The 24,592-nt window shown below is 38.5% G+C and overlaps 1 protein-coding gene across 10 annotated transcripts in view; it reads right to left on the bottom strand.

The window, feature by feature from the left end:
* Positions 1-23,910, bottom strand: part of p120ctn (adherens junction protein p120) — a 180,313-nt gene extending 156,403 nt beyond the window's left edge. For 2 of the 10 annotated variants that reach the window (XM_065868441.2, XM_065868442.2), the window contains exons 1-3: positions 23,750-23,904; positions 23,630-23,689; positions 2,801-3,634 (exon numbers count right to left, since the gene is read on the bottom strand). In XM_065868441.2, coding sequence (XP_065724513.2) covers positions 2,801-3,634; positions 23,630-23,685 — 890 coding nt within the window. In that variant the 5' untranslated portion in view covers positions 23,686-23,689; positions 23,750-23,904. Of the gene's footprint in view, positions 1-2,800; positions 3,635-23,629; positions 23,690-23,749 lie in introns of all 10 variants that reach the window. The other 8 variants (XM_065868440.2, XM_036821595.3, XM_036821591.3 and 5 more) reach the window with 7 other exon arrangements.
* Between the last annotated feature and the right edge of the window lie 682 nt (positions 23,911-24,592).

Raw genomic sequence — 24,592 nt, 5'->3', positions numbered from 1 at the left:
GAACGGCTAGTCCTAGAAAAGAGGCGCCTGCGACGTGCCTGGCAAACCAACAGATCGCCGTTATCAAAACAGCGTCTTAAGGAAGCCACTCGCACACTAAATCGAGCTCTAAAGCAAGAGACAGAAAATGCACAGCTGCGGTACATTAAAAACTTTCGCCAACCAGTACAAAACATCCTCTGTGGAAAGCTCACCCAAATCTGAGCTCTCCAATCGAAACAGTGTCTCTGATAAGAAATTCATTTGGCAGCCGGGTCCGCAGCGACGAAGATAGAGCCGAAACTTTTGCTTTACATCTCAGAAACTTCTTCCAACCGAACCCTGCCACTGGTTCATTTGTCCTACCACAAATCGAATCTAAAAGTATTTCCCTACCAACATTTCTTCAGCTAAAGGAGATCGCAAAAGTCATTTGGGAACTGAAACCGGAAAAGGCCCCTGGCGGTGACCAAATAACCCCAAAAATGTTTATTGAACTTCCAAACTCTGCCATTGAGGTTATTAGTAAGCTCTTCAATGGGATCATAACTCTCGGCTACTACTCGAAAAAATGGGAAAAATCTATTATCGTTATGATACCAAAGCCCGGAAAAGACCACAGAGTTCCGTCATCCTACAGACCAATTAGTTTATTATCGTGTCTGTCTAGGTTGTTCGAAAAATGCCTTCTAACTCGCATAATACCATATCTAGAAGCACAAAATGTTATCCCTGCTCATCAATTTTGCTTTCGCCAAAACCATGGAACAATCGAACAAGTTAACAGAATATTATCAGAAATACGCACAGCCTTTGAGCATCGGGAATACTGCAGCGCAATATTCCTCGATGTATCTCAAGCCTTCGATCGAGTATAGATAGATGGCCTCATGCACAAAATCAAAACACACTTCCCTGATTACACTCACAAGCTTCTTGAGTCGTATCTATACAGGCCGAGCCACAACACAGTTAGCAAACCACCTCTCGGTAGTTGAGAGGTGGCTATCTGATTGGCGGATTAAAATAAATAAACAAAAATGTAAACAAATGTTGGGATTAAGCATGTGCTTCTTGCGCACCGCCATTTTTTTTATCGGAGGACCACGCCCATTTGAACGCCCAATAACGCAAAAACCTGTCTAGCTCCCATATTTTTGAAAATGTTGTAAAAGTGTAAATGGGATTTTGCGTTTATTATACCTGATCAGTGATGAATTCTAACGATAGTTCTGCTGAACGCACATGATTACTAATCATGAGGCGAAAATTCGTTCATCACGATCAGTAACAAAGGAGCGTAAAACAAGGAAGAACGCTGTAGTCGAGTGCCTCGACTATTAGATATCCGTTACTCAGCTTAAGGGACCAAAGGGAGATAAAGATATGCAACGAGCATAGCGAGATTGTAAAACGCCACCTGCCCGTGATCTCAATATATAGTTATTTGGGCGGTAGACTTAAGCGTTATGGGCGTTAGAGTAGGCGTGGCAAATTTTTTTTTTGGTCAACTGATAGGTATTGACTAGACTAATACATTTCAGTTCAATTTGTTTTCTAGCATGAAAATTGGGGGCGCCGCAGGCTTTTGCGGTTTGTGGGCGTTAGAGTGGGCATGGAAAACTTTTTTTTTGGATAAATCGATAGATATTGACGAGACTAATACATTTCAGTTAAAATTTTTTATATAGCATGCAAATTGTGGGCCTTCTACCTGTTACATACTTTCTGACGAATCTAGTAGACCCTTTTACTCTACGATTTACGGGTATAACAAGGAAGAACGCTATAGTCGAGTACTTCGACTATCAGGAACCAGTTACTCAGCTTAAGGGACCAAAGAAAAATGGAGATATGCAAACAACCAAGCGAGATTTAAATGCGCCTCCTACCCGCGTTCTCAATATATGGTTAAGTGGGCGGTATACAGATTTAAGCCTTGTGGGAGTTAGAGTGGGCGAGGGAAACTTTTCTGGGTCAATCAATATGTATTGACAAGACAAATTCATTTCAGTTAAAACCTTTTAAGCATGAAAACTGTGTGCGCCAGTTTTTGGCGGTTATGGGCGTTGGAGTGGGCGTGGCACCCTGCTAAAACGAACTTGCGCTGCGTAAGAAGCTCATGAACTTACATGCCAAATCCCAGATTTGTACCTTTTATAGTTTTTGAGATCACATCGCTTATACGGACGGACAGACGGACATGTTTAAGATTATAATTGTTACAAATCCATGAAGTTAGTTAAATTCTATACAGATGTTGGGGCCTATATGATTTTTACATGTCCACGATTGCTGTGCTACTACAGTTGCGGTAACAACCGATATCGTTTTTACAAACGCAATTTTAATAAAAAAAAATCATTAGTTTACTAAGTAATTGTCAAAACTCTGCACTAGGTCCAAATGAGAAAAGGATTTTAAGTGCACAGTGGAATTTTTTCAGGAAAAAATGTTTTACTTTTTTACAGTCGTTATGTGTCATGATCGTTCAGCAGAACAAACTTGATCACTGCTAACTGATGGATCAATAATCAGTTATCATGTTGTTCTGAACGCGGCCATCAATACTCATATACAATTATCGAATGTTCGATGAATGCTTGAAAATGTAGTAGTAAACGCCCCGTATGATTTTGGAATATTCGACAATGATGCAGCAGTCTAATTTCTGTTTTGTCTACGTGACATTTGCATATTTTCAAAGTCAGCCGTGATTTCACGCTTGCCTCACATACATATATTCAACACATTGATTGACTTAATTATATTAAAGTTATTAGTAGTAAAGTTAGTTTTTAAACAAATATTTTTTACTTACTTATGTATTTCTGGAGAATCATAAGACAGCAATCGAACTAATGGTGGTATTCCGCCCAGAGATCTTGTTCGTTGCTTATTCGGGTCGTCCATGTAGCATAGATGTTGTAAATAAGCCGCTGCATTTGCCTTTATGGCACTGCTCGGATTGCTTAAAAAGCTTATAACTTCCGAAAGATTTGGATCCCGCCACCTCATTGTAGAACAAATATCATTATCCGATCCTGCAATATAATCATCTTTATCTCCCATTCTTTGAGGGACAATGTTTAACGAACTCATGGTTAATTGCGGTAACTTAAATTCCGTCGAACTTTCGAACGATCTACATTGGGAATCTGCGGCTGCTTCGGAGCCGTTTAGGTTATCGTTATAAGTCCTTCCAGAAAGGTGTTTTATGTTTGATGTTGTGCCTTGAATTCCTGTGTAGTTAGCTTCTGACGTATAGCAGTACGGTACAACAGGTTCATCTGTGTACTCGGAGTCAATGCCACAAGGTATACCAGATATTCCATATTGTGGCGTATCCTCGAATTTGCCTGCTTGTACATATCTCACTGTGGGAGCTAATGAATGATTTTCAGTACCGGGAATGGAAATGTCTGGGGAGGTGGTTTGAATCTTATGTTGAGGGCCAAGAACCGAAGAGCGTGGTGCAAGACTTGACATGGCCCCGATTCCAGGCGGATTTGTGACATATATAGGCGTGTTTGAATATCCTGATGCCGAAAACTGTTCAAAGTTTTGAAAGGATGCAAATTGGGTTTGCATATTTCCTGACTCGTGCGCCAGAGACAGATCCATTTTTACATTATGAGTTGAATTCATGTTTAAACTGAAACAAAAATACCAGATTAAAGTTTTTGTAAAAATTATTTCTTTTCTTGTGATCTGTGAACCCTAACTATTTAATACTTCTTTGCTTAAAGAGAAGGTGAAACTTTGTTTTAAAGGAACAACTATATTAGGTTGAACCAAGAGGGCTAGAAAAAATTCAACTACACCACTGGCATTATAACACTATGTTATTTACTAATCCGCAGTGATTTTTTTTGCGGGTTTTTTTAAAAAGTTGTATTTTATTTAAGTTTTATATCTTGAAAAAAATTATTTTTTCTGAGTTTTAATTTACGCTTAGAAAACAACAGATATTCTTTGAATATAAATATAAATACACTGGTCGGCATAAGTAATTTGACGAAACAAAAGTTAAATGTACTCATAATTTTAACTTAACTTAATTTAAATGACGTTTGAATGATACAATACGTTTCTTAACCCATTAAGTTCTTTTTGAAAAGGACGAATTTTTTTCCTAGTCTTAAAAACTTAATGTTTTGATGCACAAAGTTTTTTCAAACAAAAATAATAGTAACTGTAAAAAAATGTTGCTTATATTTATTATGATTTTTTAAAGGTGACTATGTCGGATAAAATCTGTATGAAAAAAAGAAAAATGTGGCTCAAATGCATGTTTCTAAACATTTTCAAAAAATCATAAAAATATAAGCAAACTGATTTTTGAAAAATTCTTTTTGTAGTTACATTTATACACAACTTCGTTCTTTTCAATAAGTACTGAATGGGTTTTGAAATGTTTGTATCATTCAAACGGCATTTAAATTACCTTTCCATTGATGACAAAGTGTACAAGAAGTAAGTTCAAATTATGAGTATATTTAACTTTTGTTTCGTCAAAATACTTATGCCAACCAGTATATATTTAATATATTATACTTTACTATTTTCTTTAATTTTTAATTACATTGCTTTAATAAAACCTATCAAAAGATTTTTATATAAGACTCAAAGAATACTTTTTATTTTCAAAGCGTAAAATAAAATTCAAAGAATAGGTTTTGATTATCAAGTTTAAAGAAAACTTACAGAAGAACGATTATTTCATGCGTTTTACATAAAAATCTTGAAAGAGGTATTAACAGTGATTTTAAAAATAAAACAAGGAAGAACGCTATAGTCGAGTACCTCGACTATCAGATACCCGTTACTCAGCTAAATAGAGATATGCAAGTAGCAAAGCGAGATTAAAATGCGCCACCTACCGGCGGTATACAGATTTAAGCGTTTTGGGCGTTAGAGTGGGCGTGGCAAATTTTTTTTTGGACCAATCGATAGGTATTGACAAGACCAATACATTTCAGTTAAAATTTTTTATTCAGCATAAAAATTGTGGGCATCACAGGTTTTCGCGGTTTGTGGGCGTTAGAGTGGGCGTGGCATATTCGCGTGACAAACTTGCGCTGCGTATAAGGCTACGGAATCTAAATCTGAAATCTCAATTCTCTATCTTTGATAGTTTCCGAGATATCCACGTTCATATTTACGATTTTTTGAAGTTTGTGGGCGGTTTATGGGAGTTAGGGTGGGCGGCGGTATACAGATTTAAGCGTTTTGGGCGTTAGAGTGGGCGTGGCAAATTTTTTTTTGGGTCAATCGATAGGTATTGATAAGAACATTACATTTCAGTTAAAATTTTTATTCTAGCATCAAAACTGTAGGAGCCACAGTTTTGGGCGGATTGTGGGCGTTAGAGTGGGCGTGGCACTGTACTGAAACAAACTTGCGCTGCGTAAGAAGCTCAGGAATCTGCACGCCAAATCTCAATAGCCTAGCTCCCATAGTTTCCGAGATCTCAGCGTTCATCCGGACAGACAGACGGACAGACGGACATGGCTAGATCGACTCGGCTAGTGATCCTGATCAAGAATATATATACTTTATGGGGTCGGAAACGCTTCCTTCTGCCTGATACATACTTTCCGACGAATCTAGTATACCCTTTTACTCTACGAGTAACGGGTATAACTACCATTTTCGGTCTTTGAATAAAATTAGAGGCATTAAGATATTTTATTTTTATTCAAAAAAGTCTAGTCTTCTGCTTGCAGTACTTCCGAAAGCTTTAAAGAAATAACTCCTATAGCAATAGTAAAATAACTTAGTAGTTACTTTGATTGCTAAATAATAGCTCTATCAAACCCTAAGGTCGGATGCAAAATAGATATACAACGTGGAACGAACTGATTTTGTTGGTCTGCTCGCAACGAGATTCGTGCGGCTAGCTTAGTAGATTGTGTGTTCGTCCCACCAAAATTCTATGACGTGACTGCCCGTAAATCAGCGGGAAAGCACCAAATTCAAAGGATAACAGGGGGTTTATTTTAGTTTTACTTATGACAGCGGTGGGTGGCTCGGTTGGTCTCGGTGTCGTCTCGCGCTGCTTTCAATGGATGCTGATACTGCTCGTCGTTGACTTGGTGATCGCTGACTCCTTCCTGTACCTCGTGATACTCGTAGTGTCCCTCGTCGCTGCTCACTCGCCGACGCGTTGACTCGAGGTTGCCTGTCGCGCCTTGGACTCACAGAGAGATCGGGCTACGGGCTTAGGGAAGCGTCACCGTTCTCCGACTAGGGTGAACTGATGCCTCGCTCTCCAGGGCAACGCCTTTCGAGACAATGACCGCCTGTCCCTTGCTCGGTCCCGCACGGGCCCACTGGGGTCTTGCTCAGTTCGCGCTGACAGTCAAGGCTAACGCCAGGAAGCTGCCTGGCAATTCACCTCGCTTTACGCCTAGCGCATACGAACGTTACACCCCAACCTCACCCTATTGCTTGACGTCCGTGACGTTCCTGCGCTCCTCAATAATTTATCCGCTGCGATCGTGACTTGTCCTCTGCTCTGCTCCTTATCTTGCTTGCTGCGGGACTCGATGTATCGTGGTGTCTGCCTCTTGGACGACAGCCGTTCTGGTGCTTGCTGAGCCGTTGGGCCTCTCCAGGACAACGCCTCTTGAATGCCTCAACCGGTCGACTGCTCGCCCTTTCTAGCTGGTAGTGTGGTTCTCTGGCACTCGGGGTTTTGGTCGGTTGCTGCTTCGGGACTTCGCCGGGTATCGCTCTCCAGAACGTCTCTTAAAGCCACAAATCGATCGACCGCTTGTCCTTCGTGCCAGGTCTTGCTCAGTCGGGCAAGGCACACTGGGTCTAGACAACTTTCCCCGAGTTCAAGGTTCTTCGTCGCAGGAATTTATTGCTCGGCTCTGACGGACCCGCCGGGCGATGTGCCAGGGTGTGGTCGCGACAAAGTAAGAAACAAACCGCCTTGACTTAGCCGTGTGATGCCCTTTGGACCTCAGCTACCTGTGCCTCAGTTCGGAGATTTCTGATGTCCCAATTTCGAACGTCTCGACGTAGCGATCTTGCTCCTTGTAGCCTTCCCACAGCGCTGCTTACGACTTGACTTCTTGTTATTGACTTGTTGTTCTCGTGCTGCTGGTTGACTTGGTTCTTTGATTCCTCGTGATCGACTGATCATGCTCTCAGAGCTCTGCGGCCTTATATAGGGCATCCGGGAACCGTTATTTCCCCTTTGCGCACGGCCCGCGGAAGTCCACGGATCCAGTTTGGCCTCTTTGTTCTAGACCCACGGCTACCACATGGAGTCCGATATCTTGGCGCTATCCTGCTAAACCTCCTGTGGCATGTGGCACGCAGGCGCGCTGTCCTGCTACTGAGATGTGGCACTTCTTTTCCTGGTCCAAAGTCCACGGCAGAGTCCAAAGTCCGGTGCGTTCCGTTATTTTCGTTTTCCCATCGCCGTCGAATTCCCCACTCTCTCTCTCTCTCTCTAACCTCTAGTTCTCCCTGCAGGCCACCATGTATAACTGCCTCTACAATTTGTGGGGAGTTTTTCAACTCCTCGCAAACGCCACGTATGAATTGTAAGGTAGCCTTTCACGGATACGATTAGCTTAATGATGAAGACGGAAATTTATACAGCCACACCCTACGTATAACTCCGCATCAGTTTGTAAAAAATATAGAAAAAGAGCCATACATCCAAAAACAAAATACAAGTTAACACCGTCACCCGGCAACAGCGAAGTTGCCAAGCCGGCATGAGAACAATGCAAGGCCAGCTTCAGCTGCGGATATTGCACCACGACAGTGCCAGAAACCCAAACTGCGACGCAAGCAGCGGCTACCCAACACCAAGCACCGGGCGCCGGGTCTCCACTTTAGTCGAATTTTGGAAAAAGTTGTGACAGTCGTAGCTTCGACAATCCCAAAGACTTCTCATTCGCAGGGAATATAATTATTTTGTATTAGAGAAGCAGAGCGACTACAAGTTACTTTACGATACCTAAACGTTCTTAAAATCACAACAAACTTTCTTAAATTAAGTAAAAGTTGTTCTTGACTTGACCACAGCGTGGCCTAGCGGGTAGAGGGGTTGCGACTTTGTATTTGAAATAGTATTTCCTTAGGAAAGCGCAGTACGGAGTTCGAGTCCACGAATCGACACACTGCAAACATATTTACTATCACAACACTTTTTATGAACTTCAGGTTTTGACCTTGGAAGGGTTGGTTAGTGTATTTTCCTTTTAAGCTTGCGTTCAATCTCAGGAAAAAAATTAATTTTTCAAAATATTTCTTTGCGTATGGAAATTCAATGTTTTATTTTATTTAGTTTTATATAAAATTTGAAAAAAAAAACATTTTTCTATGAGTTTTAATTTACGCTTAGAAAACCACAGTTATTCATTGAATATATATATACAATTAATAAATTATATTTTAAATTTTTTGATTACGTTACTTAAATAAAACCTATCAAATGATTTTTATATAAAACTCAAAGAATAACTTTTATTTTCCAAGCGTAAAATAAAACTCAGAGAATAAGTTTTAATTGTCAAATTTGAAGAAAACTTACAGAAGAACGATTATTTCATGCGTTTTACATAAAAATCTTGAAAGAGGTATTAAACAGTGACTTTTAAAAAACAACTGTTACCAGTTACGATCCCTGAATAGGTCGGAATTTTGTAGCAAGTCACATTTGCCCAGTCTTTTCATAAACGAGAATCCCAATAGGTCTCTAAACACCTTTTTAAAATAAAATTTTTTGAAGCAACATTTCCTTGTTTAAATCCAATGTGAGCTACTTAGGTGCACAGGTCATTTTACAAATATATGGCACCGACTGCTATAAAGTGTTGTTTTTATTAAGAACAAATGTTAATCGAACCCAATTAGAAACAAGTTTGCCCATTAAGTAATATGTTCAATATTCACAAATATTTTTGTGCTATTTATAAAATCATGGCTGTAATTCGGTTATTACTGATTTCTGATCTGAGTTTTAACCCCCTACCCTATGTAACACCAAAAAATTACGTTAACTTTTTAGTCATTGTATTTTTTTAATATTTCCTTTTTTCAAATTAAATTTAGAAAAAAACGGACGATTATATCATATAGTTACATTAGGAACGATAGGATATTTAATGGAAAAAAAGTATAGCTTTGTTATTTTTCATCATATTTTCTTTAACGACGGTATATTGCATTTTAATATTTCAGAACTACGAATTACATTTGATATAAATCGAACTACTATATCCTTACCTACCATAAGAAAGATGGTAAAATTAATGTCAAAAAAGTAAAAATAACATACAGTACGTTAAACAAACTAGTAATGAAAATACAACATAATCTTAATACTTTTCGGATATACTCAAATAGTTATAAACCGTTTTTATTCAAATTGTGAGGAAGAAGAAAGTGAAGTGTGCAGTCGAGTTTTTTATGTGGCTCCGAGAAAAGTTTCGCTTCTTAAGACACCGGCACCATAAAAAACACAAACTTACAGCCAAACGTCGACGCTATGCTCACTGACCGCAGAAAACCCGGAGGATCAGCAGTGGACCAGCGTACCTCACGAGAATCAGCATTTAGTTTTACAGAAAGCTGAACTCGGTTTTCACTCATTTTTTCGGCGAAAGTTGTGAAAAACCAGGAAAAGGTAGAAAAGCGCGGATGAGTTGAACCTGCGTGGGAAGAAGTAAACAAGACTAGAGGTGGTAACCATCAGCTGGTCGCAGCCGCAGTGAGTTGCCTAACACTCAACGAGAACGTTGAACATATCGGGTAGCGGCCACCACGGAAGGGCGCTAGGTATCTTTTTATTAAAATAGAGCATACTGCTAGGCGGGTAAATAAAAGGTGTTATTAGTCATGTCGAGTTCGGATGAAAAAGATAACTACTTATCACCGGTGCAGCGGAAGCTGGAGAATATGTCCCAAAACATTGCTGGTGGAACATCCTTAAAGGATCTGACATTAGCTATTTCAAAGCTGCTCGACAAAAATTTAAAAAATCTGCCAACTAAATCGGACGTCGAAGGGCTTAAACAAGAGCTGAAAAGCGATATTGGGGCTATTTCTCTGCAGGTCAAACAGCTTACCGACGACAATGCGCGGCACAAAGAAGAGGTTTTAAGCCTTCGCTCAGATATAGAAGCTGATAAGCGAACCATAAATATGTTGCTAGAACAACAAAAGAAAAAAAATGTAGTTGTAAAAGGTCTGAAGGTGGATTAAAACTGCAAATTGGCTGTCAAAACTCTGATTGAAGAGAAACTACAATTAAAAGGTTCAAGGGTTTCCGATGTGCGAAAGCTTAATGAGCGGGATGGAAAAATTATGGTTCTAGTGGAATGTGAATCCAAAGGGGAAGCGGAGAATATTTTGAAGAATGTCAGAAGAAGTCAGGTGTTCCTTGACAAGGATTTGACAGTGGAAAAACAGGCGAATCAAATGGCTCTTCTAGAGCTAAAAAAGTTTCTTCTGGCCATTCGCAGGGAAACAAAAGTAAAAGTCCAAAACGACAGTATAAACGTAGACGGAAATTGGATGTCCTTTAATAATAATATGGTGCTTATGTGGCAAGGAAAACCAGCTGAAACAAAATTAAAGGAAATATACGGAAACAGTTTGGAAATGTCTCACATTAATTATGCGTCCCTAAGCCAGAAGTCTAAGTCAAAAAACTAAAAAGAAAGAAGAATAAATGTAGTAGATGTAGTCCTTTGTTAGAATGTAGTAATGTTGCAAATGCAAATGCGAATGAAGAGGCCGATACCATAAAGAGACAGGAGATCAGAATATTGTCCTATAACGTGGCAGGAATAAACAAGGAAGAACGCTATAGTCGAGTACCCCGACAATCAGATACCCGTTACTCAGCTAAAGGGACCAAAGCGAAATGGAGATATGCAAGCAGCAAAGCGAGATTAAAATGCGCCACCTACCGGCGGTAGACAGATTTAAGCGTTATGGGCGATAGAGTGGGCGTGGCCAATTTTTGGATCAATCGATAGGTGTTGACGGTACCAATGCATTTCAGTTAAAATTTTTTATCTGGCATGAAAATTGTGGGCGTCACAGGCTTGGGCGGTTTGTAGGCGTTAAAGTGGGCGTGGCAAACTTTTTTTGGGTCAATCGATAGGTTTTGATGAGGACAATACATTTCAGTTAAAATTTTTATTCTAGTATCAAAACTGTAGGAGCCACAGTTTCGGGCGGTTTGTGGGCGTTAGAAAGGGCGTGGCACTCTGCTGAGTGCCACGAAGAGTGCTGCAAACTTGTGCTGCGTAAGAAGCTCAGGAATCTGCACGCCAAATCTCAATAGCCTAGCTCTTATAGTTTCCGAGATCTCAGCGTTCATCCGGACAGACAGACGGATATGGCTAGATCGACTCGGCTAGTGATCCTGATCAAGAATATATATACTTTATGGGGTCGGAAACGCTTCCTTCTGCCTGTTACATACTTTCCGACGAATCTAGTATACCCTTTTACTCTACGAGTAACGGGTATAAAAATAAGCTAATATATAACGATTTCTTTCAGTACATTGCGTCGTTTCAAATTTTCATTCTATCTGAAACATTCCTTAAGGCCAAATTGGATGCTGTCGAAGTCAAATTTAAAGATTTTGTGCTTAGATGGGTGCCCGCCATCCGAACTAGCGCAAGAGGACGAGCAAGTGGTGGAAACTGCAATCATTGGGAAAGAGATTCTGGGAAGTTATATGAGGTTTTAAACCATGCTCGACTAAATGAAAGTGCACTGATCATAGGAGATTGTGACGCAAGGCTGGGTGAAGCTCAACTTAATGGATTCGACCAACAGTTAGTCACAAGCTCCCTCAATAAAGCCCGTAATGCCAAAGACAAAGTAACAGACGCCAATGGCCGGCACCTAATGGACTTGGTCGAGCTGTTTGGCTTCACGGTGGTCAATGGAAGGTCGGCAAGCGATCGTTTGATTACCCTTTTATGAGAGGTGAAGCTCGGTCCACCATCGACCTATGTATGGCACGCGGTACATGGATAGAAACTGTCAAGGACTTCCAAGTGAGCAGTCCAATATTCTCTGACCATCTCCCGTTGGAAGTTACAGTCATCCTCTCCACAACATCGGACGCAAGCACAGCGCCGCTTGGACTTCTACCAAGTTTGATTTGGCGAAATCGAGAGAGTGAAAACTATAGGACAAAGTTGGACCGAAACCTGGCAACAAATTGTGTGGCAGATTTTATAACCCCTGACGAAAATGAAGGATTTCTTACAGAGTGCATTACCAAAGCCGTTAATAATCGAGGACGAAGAAAGCCCTGAGACTTTAAGCAAGAGTGGTACACGGAGCAGTGTGAGGCAGCTCGAATACTTTCTTTCAACTTGCTAAGGCAGGCCAAATCAACAAACGCAGCAAGTGCAGTGGTAATGTATCATGAAGCAAACGCCGCATACAAGTTAACTTGTCAAAAAGCTCGGACGCAATTTTACATTAACCTAGCGAGATCATTGTATTCCATAACAGATAGCAGGGCATATTGGAGTACTATTGGGAAACTCAATGTAAACTCATTTGTAAAATCATTGGAAGTTAATGCAGATGTTCTAGGAAAACATTTCCGTGATCTTCTAGCGCCTCCAAACTGGACGCTATCGCTGCACTTTGCAACGCCGTAGGTAAAGAATTATTCTTTACAGGACTAGAAGTGGAAAATAAACTTTCAATGTTAAAAGAAAAAAAAGCAGCCGGGCCTGACAGGATACCATCGGAATTCATAAAGTACGCTACTCCTCAATTTAAAGCCAGCCTTGTCTCTGCTTTCAACAAATTCTTGGGATCGGAAACAGTCCCAAAGAGCTTTCAAAAAGCTATAATTTTTCCCATCTTTAAGAAAGGCGACCCCAAAGTGACATCTAACTACAGAGGAATCTCTTTTCAAAATGCGCTAGCTAAAGTCTTCTCTGCGTTGCTACTCGAGCGGCTAAAAAACTGGGTAAAAAACTACAATATTCTTACTGAACTCCAAGCCGCTTTTAGAAAAGGATATTCGAAAGTAGACAACATTTTCAGTCTTACAAGTATAGCAAGGTCATATATCGACAGCGGGAAAAAGTTATACGCGTTCTTTGTGGATTTTAAAGCTGCCTTTGACTCTATAGACAGAAGAGCCCTAACCTACAAGCTCAGCAATATCGGCATATCAACGACATTTTTAAACGTCCTACAAAGCTTGTACACGGATAACCTGGCGGCAGTATGGGATGGAGAACAACTATCCGAGCGGTTTACCACGGAAGCTGGAGTAAAGCAAGAATGTCTACTCAGTCCCCTCCTGTTTTCCCTTTTTTTAACGACATAACGGATAGCCTGCCTTCCGATATTCAAATATGCGGATGGGCGATCAAGGCTCTGCTGTATGCAGATGACATTGTGCTCCTCGCCGAATCCCCCGTTGAACTGCAAACAATGATTAATGCTCTGCACAAATACTGTTTGTTATGGGGATTGTTAGTAAACACCGAGAAGTCGAAAGTTCTGATTTTCAAGAGGCATTGGAGAAGGCTACCACAAAACGAAAAGTGGAGTTTAGGGTCTATTCAGCTAGAAATTGTCAAGTCGTATAAGTATCTGGGGTCTAGATTTACCACTACGGTCGTTTCAACAACCATTTACAGGAGAAACTTCGAGGAGCAAAGCAAGCCATAAACTGCACCATAATCGCTGCTAGGAAAAAAAAGGACGTTCCAATGAGTAGCAAGTACAAGCTGTTTAGTGCAGCAATGCGGTCAATCCTTTATCTCCTTATGAAGAAGTTGAAGGCCTTCTAAGATTGTTCTTAAAGAAAATATTTCGTCTACCCAGATTTACTCCGAACAGGATGCTATATCTTGAAACAGGACTGTCACCGCTGTATGTCCTTACAGCTGAAATGAATTTCAGGTATATCCAGAAAGTGGTCACCATGCCCGAACACAGGCTGCCACGAATTCTAGCGAACTTTTTGGTGCAGAAGCGTAAGCAATGGGTCATAGAATGGGAGACGCTTGCCGAGACCTACGGACAAAGGCTACAGTTAGGCGATCCTAGTACGATTCTAGTACATATGGACGAAACCTATAGGACTCAGCTCAAAACGGAATCATGGAGAAGCACAGCTCGGATGACTCATAGGTCCCTTAATTATGACCTGGAACTTAATAACTATTTTACTGACGCTTTCACCGTTGAGGAGATCCGTACCATTTTCATGGCCAGGGGAGCAATACTCCCACTAAGCTATATCCCAAACGTGACAACCAGCGACACTGTGTGCCCGATCTGCAATATGAGGGAGCAGGAAAACGTCGTGCACTTTATAGGACGCTGCCTCATTCTACGGGAGATCCGCCTGCTGCATTTTGGTAAGGCACAGCTGCAACCGCGGGATGTATTCAATTCGCTGGATGGGCAATGTTGGTCAACTCTCTACAGCTACATCAACCAGGTTCTAAAGTACCGAAACAACATTTTAAAGGAAAGCTTTTAAACACTTTATATTATAAATCCAACACGTAACTCAGCTCACCTAGTTGTTAAACTGATTGGTAGAACGATCTGATATCTGCGGAAGACCTGGGAAGTCAGGTGTAGTATACTGTGCAGTTTTGACACTGGGAAAGCGGAGATCGACAGAGGGTTAAAATAACCAAGTCGATATATTTCATTTCCTTTTTATACCCGTTACTCGTAGAGTAAAAGGGTATACTAGATTCGTCGGAAAGTATGTAACGCAGAAGGAAGCGTTTCCGGCCCCACAAAGTATATATATTCTTGATCAGGATCACAAGCCGAGTGGATCTAGCCATGGGCGTCCGTCCGTCTGTCTGTCTGTCCGGATGAACGCTGAGATCTCGGAAACTATGGGAGCTAGGCTATTGAGATTTGGCGTGCAGATTCCTGAGCTTCTTACGCAGCGCAAGTTTGTTTCAGCAGAGTGCCACGCCTACTCTAACGCCCACAAACCGCCCAAAACTGTGGCTCCTAGAGTTTTGATGCTAGAATAAAAATTTTAACTGAAATGTGCTGTTCTCATCAATACCAATCGATTGACCCAAAAAAAAGTTTGCCACGCCCACTTTAACGCCCACAAACCGCAAAAACCTGTGACGCCCACAATTTTCATGCTAGATAAAAAATTTTAACTGAAATGTTTTGGTCTCGTCAATACCTATCGATGCGACGCTTACTCTAACGCCCATAACTCTTAAATCTGTATACCGCCGGTAGGTGGCTTGCATATCATATAGCTGAGTAACGGGTATCTGATAGTCGAGGTACTCGACTATAGCGTTCTTCCTTGTTTAATTCTTGTTTATAAACAAATTTGTGAATCTTTTTAATTGTACACTTGAAATGCCGTTTGTTCAATGTTTTTTATAAATAAAGAATACTACTACTATTACTACTACTATTCAAATTGTTTCACATATTCAGCATCTTTTAGCTGCTTGAACGAATAATAAATATTTTAATTGTACTAATTTTAGAAATTAAAAACCAAAGATTGACAAAAATTAAATTTTTTAAGATATTTCGTTAAGCAATAGATTTTGGTAGTGTGTTTAGACTGCTAACAACATTGTTGAATATTCGAAAACCATTCCAGGCGTTTACACTACAGATGCGGCTCTTTTAGATTCGAGTTCATAGAAAACTGACGTTAAAGTTAAGCTTTGCCAGTGTTTTTATTTTGTACTAGTACAATTCCAAACATTCATCGAACAATCGAAAAACTGGATCATGCGAAACCTAAAATGTTCGCATTTTTTTTCCTGTGGATGGAAAAGATACATTTTTCGAATGTTTGCAAACAATCCTCGTTTAAAATGTCAGATTTCTAAGAAATGAAAAATTCGACTTCATAGGAAAATAAGCATCTGTAGTTTAGGCGACTAGCATGATTTTTTAATATTCGACAATGATGCTAGCAGTCTATAGTGACGAACTTAAGTGTTGGCATACTTAGCATCTTAAACTTTAGGTGCACTTTTCTACCGTTATAAATGTTTTATAAAGTTCAACAAAATTATTTAGGATAATGGGAACATTTAACAATCAAATTAATTTTGTTTCAATAAATTATCTCTTAAAACTAAATTACTAAAATTAAAAAATCAAAAAATAGGCAGAATTAGCTGACCAAAGGTCTTGGCACACTTGTGTTTTTAATAACTATTTCGTTAAATCTTAACCGATTTGGTTGCTTTTTATTTGCCAAATCCGCATTGTCTCTATATCTTAAGTGGTATAATGCTAAATTAGTAGCATAAAGTCGATTTGGTACCTTAAATTAAACCGAAAATGGTTATACATATATAAAAACAAAAAAATAAACATCTTTATCTCTGCGAAAAATAATATTTTACTTTCAGGATCAGGGTGAGTTGTATACTAACATTTGTGAATGGGTGCCCTGAAGTTGGAAGCCTTTTATAGCGTTCTAAAGCACTCTAACCATGCAAAAATGCATGGCTCATAGGACGATACAAAGCTTTGAGTGGCCAGGAAGGCGAAAGGAACAAGATAATGACAACCCTCAGATCTACTCGGCACTGATCTTAGTTTACGATAAGAAGGTCGTTGGCAAGGATATTTATCCAGTAGCCTTCCGAAAGGCCATGTCAAGTTCTAAGTACAAGTTACTTTATAGGGTCGGAAACGCTTCCTTCTACCTTATACATACTTTTCGACGAGTACAATTCACCGATTTATTTCACCATTAACGGGTATACAAAGTTATACATTGAATTTTTACGCAATATTTAGCAAATTTTTGAAAAACTGCAACTTCTGCACTGGATAACTGATTTTTATTCATCACAGGGTTTTTTATTTATAGCCTTACTAATGTTAGGAAAAAAAATGTAAAGATTAATATATTTTTAATGTGTGGCAATTTATGCCCACTTCGATCTTAAAATAGTGTTTCATTTAATAACTTTTCTTTGAAGGAAATTTAGAGACAAAAATATTTAAATAAGTTATGAACTAAAATTCAAATTCAAAGAGAAGTTTAACCTAAAAAAAAAAAACAAAAATTTAAATTTGTTTAGCTAAGGAGCGGGATACTACGAACTGTAGTAATAATAATAAGTTAACCCAACATTTCAATAACTACTCGGAAATGTGGTATTTTCTAGTTTCATTTTGAAAAGTCCCTCAGCGTCTTGCTTTGGACCCGTTCGACCCGTCCTTTCAGTAAGAATATAAATAATATGATAGTCTGGGGTACTTGTTTCCAGTATCGCCCATAGTTTTTACTTTTACACTTTCGCAGCTCTTTATCCAAAAACCGATTAAAATTTAAAGGCCTAATATGAAATCTTTTTAGTTCTTTCGATACTTTTCAATTGGTGTATCACTTGTTATGATCGGATCATCACTGCAGCTTTTATAGCGGTTACTCGTAGAGTAAAGGGGTATACTAGATTCGTCGGAAAGTATGCACTAGGTAGAAGCGTTTCCGACCCCATAAAGTATACATATTCTTGATCAGGATCACTAGCCGAGGCGATCTTGCCATATCTGCCTGTCCGTATGACGCAGTGATCTCCTACTCTTACGCCCACAAACCGCCCAAAACTGTGGCTCCCAAAGTTTTAGTGCTAGAATACAAAATTTTAACTGAAATTTATTCTTATCTAGATATCTATCTATTATATCTAAACTATCAAAGATAGAAATTTGGGATTTTAGATTTAGTTCCGTAGCCTTGTACCCATGATAGAAACTAAATGAAATGAAAAACTGAAATTTATTAGTCTCGTCATTACCTATCGATTGACCCAACAAAAGTTTGCGACGACCACTCTAACGCCCATAACGCTTAAATCTGTCTGTGGCGCATTACAATCTCGCTTTGCTGCTTGCATATTGCATATTTAGTCCCTTTAGCTGAGTAACGGGTATCTGATAGTCGAGATACTCCACTATAGCGTTCTTTCTTACTTACACTCCTGGTGCGCTTTCTTCACTACCTGGACTCCCGTCCAGTGATGTACGAATTCTAGTACTAAGATAGTACATACATTATATTAGTGTTGTCTTAAATCATGTTTCATTGTTTGCAAACGTCGAAAATTGCAAGGCAGATATACGATATAGATGTCCGATTTAAAGACCATTTCGTTTAAAATACTGAATTCGTAAAAATGGTCGTTCTTATGCCATTCATTTAAGCTTCTGAATTCGTAAGAAAGATCTATACTCCAGAGTAGAAGAGAATATAATCAAAAACAATGAAGAATGTTGTTTCTATTTTTTCCATTGAAATCTGTCGGAGCTATAGAATATAGTTGTCAGAAAGTTTCATTCCAATAGCTTCCATCCGTCCGTATGAGCGCCAAGATCTCGGAAAGTACGAAAGCCTTAAACTGGGATTAAGTATATTGACGCAGAGCAAGATGGTTTCAGCCCAGTGCCTTGAAGAGTTTAATCTATAGAGTTAAAACTTTATAAGCAACGAAGTTGTAAGTAGCTTTAAAAATGTGGGCGCCAGAGCGACTGTTTCCAAGATTGTACAAGTGCTGTACCCAGCGGCAAATACGAGAAGGGCCATGAAGGGCAAGTTACTGTTATGTTAATAAGCGAACGAAACAGTGGCAGGACAATATAATGCAGACACTGCAGTTTGTACGATCAATCGCCTACATATCCGTCAGGGTCATCAACCATCGGCACGAATCAGTCAGTTACAAATCAACAAAATACCCAGTTAAGGAGAATTAGGCCAACAGAAGTAGGACGCCTACCAATACATTTGAGCTAGGATACACACACAGTTCCAATTCAATAAAGTCAGTAACATTCCTTCAGTTCCAGAAAACAGCTTCACTTGTGAATCACCTTGTGAGTCCCGTGGGACATGTCCTCTTGCACAAGTGAAGAACAAGTGACACTCCATATAGACAATTGTTTGGAATGTCCGTATTTTCACAAGTGAAAATTCAAGTCCCACGGGATTTTACTGGTTCCTTACACTAATTTGTCGTATGGCATGTCAAGTGGCAATGACACGTCCCACGTGAAATCACTTGTCAAATTCAGAATATTTCCAATAAGTGTTCACTTATGAATTCACTTGCAAATGACACGTCCCAATAGAAACCACTTGTGAAATTCAGAATTTTTAATTTAAATTAAATTAAAATTTAAAATATAAAATTTAAAATACATATATTTTTAATTACATTTAAATTTATTTTAATTAGATCTTATTATTCAGATTTTCAATTGAGGTACAATTATTGGAGATATTTCTGATTTTTTGTTTTGTTAGTTTGTTTTTACGTTCGTCAACGTTTCTGAAAAAATGTGTGGGCATATGATTAAAAAATGCGTTTTACTTGTTTATTCGTATATTTACCTTTTAGAGCTGTGTATATACCCTTTGCGGGATTTTTTTTTTCATCTTCCACTTTCGGCTAACGGAACCCATTGAATACCTTCCAAATTTACGTACTTTAAACTAAGATCAATGCACAGCATCTTAAACTTAATGTATCACTAATCTGACTTTATTATAATAACTTAAAGAAACGATTAAAGGAACTCTGCTGCGCACAATTTAAATAAATGCTTCCCTTTAAATCACTCAAACAGAATGTACCAAGTCTTCTTCTCACCCCTTTACTTGATTTCTGTTGTTTTCTTTTCGCTGTTGGCGCGTGCCACTGCACCTACATCCTTTTTAAAGCGAAAAATATCCGACTATATAATTTTTACTTCTTGAGTAAAAAATACAAAATATATAATTTTTAAATTTAAATTTTTAAATTTTGTTAATATTAAAATGTTTTAAATATTTAAATCAATTTTAACGGACTAAATTTCTATAAATAAAATAAAAAATTATATTGTAATAAAAATGTATAATAAGTAAATATAACATTTTGAGTAAATTCCATTTACTTAATTTTACTATAATCAAATAATTTACTTTTATAAAACAATACTAGTTTTTTTTTGTTATACAATAATGCTCCTAAAATATTAGGGCATTCACATGTCGCTGCTTCACGAAAATGTTTCCGCCGAAATGTTAGTCGCTAGCCGAACATAACAGAGAGACGCAAAAGAAATTACGATTCGGCCGAAATTTTTTTTTCTCTGAGAGCGCCGAGTGCAGGCAGATTATAAGACAAGGAAAGAGAGTGAACTTCCGAATATCTGCCTGTCTTTGTTGCACGATCGTTTTCGTAGGCAGTCTTTTACGCTGCGCCGACTTCTCTGCTGACGTTAACAGCGGCACAGCGTTTTAGGCAAAAAAAAAAAAAAAAAAAAAAAGCTTTTTGCCTTGAGCCATGTCAACGCGTCCCTACTGCAGAACTGAAGGGATAACTCAACCTAACGTGCCTCATAATTTCTACTAGCGGCTAACGCTCGTTACCCCACTCTCAGCGCAAATTTCAACATCGCCTGTAGTCCACGAGATCTCTGTTCTGCCAGCGTCCCGCCTTTTGAGGCTACTAGCAGCTTACCATAGTTAGCCCACTCTAAGCGCAGTTCTCCACATCGCCTGCAGTCCGTCCTATCAATAACCTTCGTTACGATTGTCACGAGCGGTCCACACGGACATGGCTAGATCGAATCGGCTAGTGACCCTGACAAAAACTATCGTAAAAGCTTTGAAAAACATCGATGGCGGTCACCAGACCCCATAATTTTTATACCCGTTACTCGTAGAGTAAAAGGGTATACTATATTCGTCGGAAAGTATGTAACAGGCAGAAGGAAGCGTTTCCGACCCCATAAAGTATATATATTCTTGATCAGGATCACTAGCCGAGTCGATCTAGCCATGTCCGTCTGTCTGTCCGGATGAACGCTGAGATCTCGGAAACTATGAGAGCTAGGCTATTGAGATTTGGCGTACAGATTCCTGATCTTCTTACGCAGCGCAAGTTTGTTTCAGTAGGCTGCCACGCCCACTCTAACGCCCACAAACCACCCAAAACTGTAACTCCTACAGTTTTGATGCTAGATAGAAAATTGTAACTGAAATGTATTGTTCTCATCAATACCTATCGATTGACCTAAAAAAAGTTTGCCACGCCCACTAAAACGCCCACAAACCGCGAAAACCTGTGACGCCCACAATTTGCATGCTAGATAAAAAATTTTAACTGAAATGTATTGGTGTCGTCAATACCTATCGGTTGATCCAAAAATAAATTTGGCACGCCCACTCTAACGCCCATAACGCTTAAATCTGTCTACCGCCGGTAGGTGGCGCATTTTAATCTCGCTTTGCTGCTTGCATATCTCCATTTCCCTTTGAGTAACGGGTATCTGATAGTCGAGGTACTCGACTATAGCGTTCTTCCTTGTTTTAAACTACTTTAACAATAAATGCTGATACGTATTTGTAAGTGTACGTATGCATAACCCAAATAAAATTACAAAATAATTATTATAACTCGATATGGGGATAATTTTTGCAACAAATATTTTAATGTGTTATTTTTGTATATATACATATGCAGTTTAAAACAAGGAAGAACGCTATAGTCGAGTACCTCGACTATCAGATACCCGTTACTCAAAGGGAAATGGAGATATGCAAGCAGCAAAGCGAGATTAAAATGCGCAACCTACCGGCGGTAGACAGATTTAAGCGTTATGGGCGTTAGAGTGGGCGTGGCAAATTTATTTTTGGATCAATCGATAGGTATTGACGACACCAATACATTTCAGTTAAAATTTTTTATCTAGCATGCAAATTGTGGGCGTCACAGGTTTTCGCGGTTTGTGGGCGTTTAAGTGGGCGTGGCAAACTTTTTTTTAGGTCAATCGATAGGTATTGATGGGAATAATACATTTCAGTTAAAAGTTTCTATCTAGCATCAAAACTGTAGGAGTTACAGTTTTGGGCGGTGTGTGGGCGTTAGAGTGGGCGTGGCAGTCTACTGAAACAAACTTGCGCTGCGTAAGAAACTCAGGAATCTGTACGCCAAATCTCAATAGCCTAGCTCTCATAGTTTCCGAGATCTCAGCGTTCATCCGGACAGACAGACGGACAGACGGACATGGCTAGATCGACTCGGCTAGTGATCCTGATCAAGAATATATATACTTTATGGGGTCGGAAACGCTTCCTTCTGCCTGTTACATACTTTCCGACGAATCTAGTATACCCTTTTACTCTACGAGTAACGGGTATAACTATAGAGTTGTTGAATTTCATACAGGTACTGCTTGATCAACTTAAAGTGCCGAACTTTATGTTGGCACGCTTAGCATCTTGAACTTCATGTGTTCTAAATTTTGGATGAAGGGAATATTTTAAATTGATTTTTCTCATAAAACTAAATTTTTAAATTTAAAAAAATAAACAGTTTTTGCAGAACAATATTTTGTCAAATCAGCTTTGTCTCATATTTAAAGTAGTATGAGGCCAAATTTGTGTCATAAAATCTTTTAAGTACCTTAATTACACCAAAAATAGTTATATATAAAAACAAAAAAATTAATACTTTTATCTCTGCGGAAAATAATGGGTGAACTTCCGTTTACCTTCAACGCCCGATTTCGTTCAAACTTTCAGTATCCACGTTATTTGGGTCCTGATTACGGGAAAAATAGTCAAAGTTGGCGCAAATAACGGGATCATAGAAAATAACGGTAAAAAGTTTTTCGTAAATAACTTCGAATATATTAACCTAATCAAAAATTTTGCCAAGGAGATGTGAAAGCTATTAAATAAATGAGTATTTTATGTTTAATACATTTTTTCTGAAAAACTAATAGTTTTCGTTAAAAACGCTAAATAATATTACATTTTCACAAGGTTTGAAAGAAAAAAACAGTTGGAGCACACTTGCGTTATTTTGACCGATATATCGCACGAAAGCTTGTTGTTATATGGGCGTGTCGATATTGATATCGATGTCACTCGATGTTTTAGTGGGCGTTGGAGCTAAACGGAAGTTTATCCAAAATAATATTTGATTTTCAGGATCAGGGTTGGTTTTATAGTAATATTTGTGAATGGGCCTTTTATGGTGTTTTAAAGGACTCTAACCATGTGAAATGCAAGGCACATAGGACAATACAGGCTTTGAGTGGCCAGGGAGGCGAAAGGATCACATAAAAGGATAATGACAACCAATTGATTGTTAAATATTCCTATTATACAAAATACTTTTGTTAAATTTTATAATACACTTATTAGAGGAAGAAAAGCGCATTTGAAGTTTAAGATGCTAAGTGTGCCAAAAGTAAAGTTCGGCACTGTATAGAAAATATTAAAACAAAATATATATTTATGTACACACAATGTACAATGTACATTGTACATATGTACATAATATACATATACTTCCGATGTCAGAATTAATTGTGAACTGCTGTACACTTCAATAAAAAGAACCACACCTCTTCGGTGTGTATTCAACAGATTCAGTTGTCGAATTTTAATTAAATTCTTAAGTCCTATACAGGCCAAAAAAATATTAGTTTAAAAATAAGAACAGAAGCAGAATGTATATTATAAATACATGGATATGTGTTTACACTGCACACACATTCATAATAATACTTTGATCCAAGCATTAATAGGTCGAACTATTGTATCGATTTTTTCAGTTCTCATGATACGCAAATTGGTTTTACTCTTTACATGAAATCCTTAATTGATTTGAATTCTTGACCAAGAAATAAGGACCATTGGTACATATGTCTGAAAGATGAAGTTTTTTTAACAATGTGTAGAACATACACATCGTCTTCTTTGACATACCCAAATAATTTTAAAATATACACAACTACATATTCACTATACTTCAAATAGAATTTCGTTAAAATTGAACCAATCAAAAACTATGTACACAACACAAATTTTATAAGGTCATTATACGTCCAATACGAATTAAAACGTGTATATAGCAGCTATATAATAGCTGTAAAAATTCAACTAGTTCAATTGCGAGTTTTTGATAATAGTAATCGAAGAATCTGTTATTATAGATCATTTCCATTCACCATACATCTTCATTATACACGATTCCCACAAAGCACGATTTTAAATATGTCCATATGTCCTGCAACAGTAACTATTGTTCCATAAGCGTAGCACTTACACCGACGACCTTTGTCAGTCATCTAGAGAAAGGGCGAAAAGCAAATAGGAGGAAGACACCAAAATTACATGGCACGCGGAATGATCTTTGAGAATGAACTTTTAAAGAGCAATACCTAATTTAAATAGTTCTGAACAACAGTATAAAAGTAATTTTTACTAACATTATGTATGCAAATAATATTTATTGAATTATTTTGAAAGTAGTATTGCACAGAGTCCTTCCGTGTGAAGCAGTTGACATATTTTACAAATGTAAAACTCCAATTCCCACAGAGCACATCCGACATTAATTGAACAGCAGTAATGACAATACTTTCGTACTGACGTACACAGCAGTTGCTTTCAAAACATAAGCAAGGGATGATTTTATTTCTGCCAAACCCTCTTACCATAAGCCAACAGATCAAAACTTAAAACTTAACTTCAACCTACAAGAGATCATTCCACCACCTACCATCCGATGAACGGTTGGTCCAAATTGAAGGACTGTTGTACATTGCT

This window comes from Drosophila suzukii (assembly GCF_043229965.1).
Source record: "Drosophila suzukii chromosome 2 unlocalized genomic scaffold, CBGP_Dsuzu_IsoJpt1.0 scf_2c, whole genome shotgun sequence".
Lineage (NCBI taxonomy): Eukaryota > Metazoa > Arthropoda > Insecta > Diptera > Drosophilidae > Drosophila > Drosophila suzukii.
The sequence above is the reverse complement of the archived record's forward strand: the minus strand, read 5'-3'. Positions and strand labels throughout refer to the sequence as shown.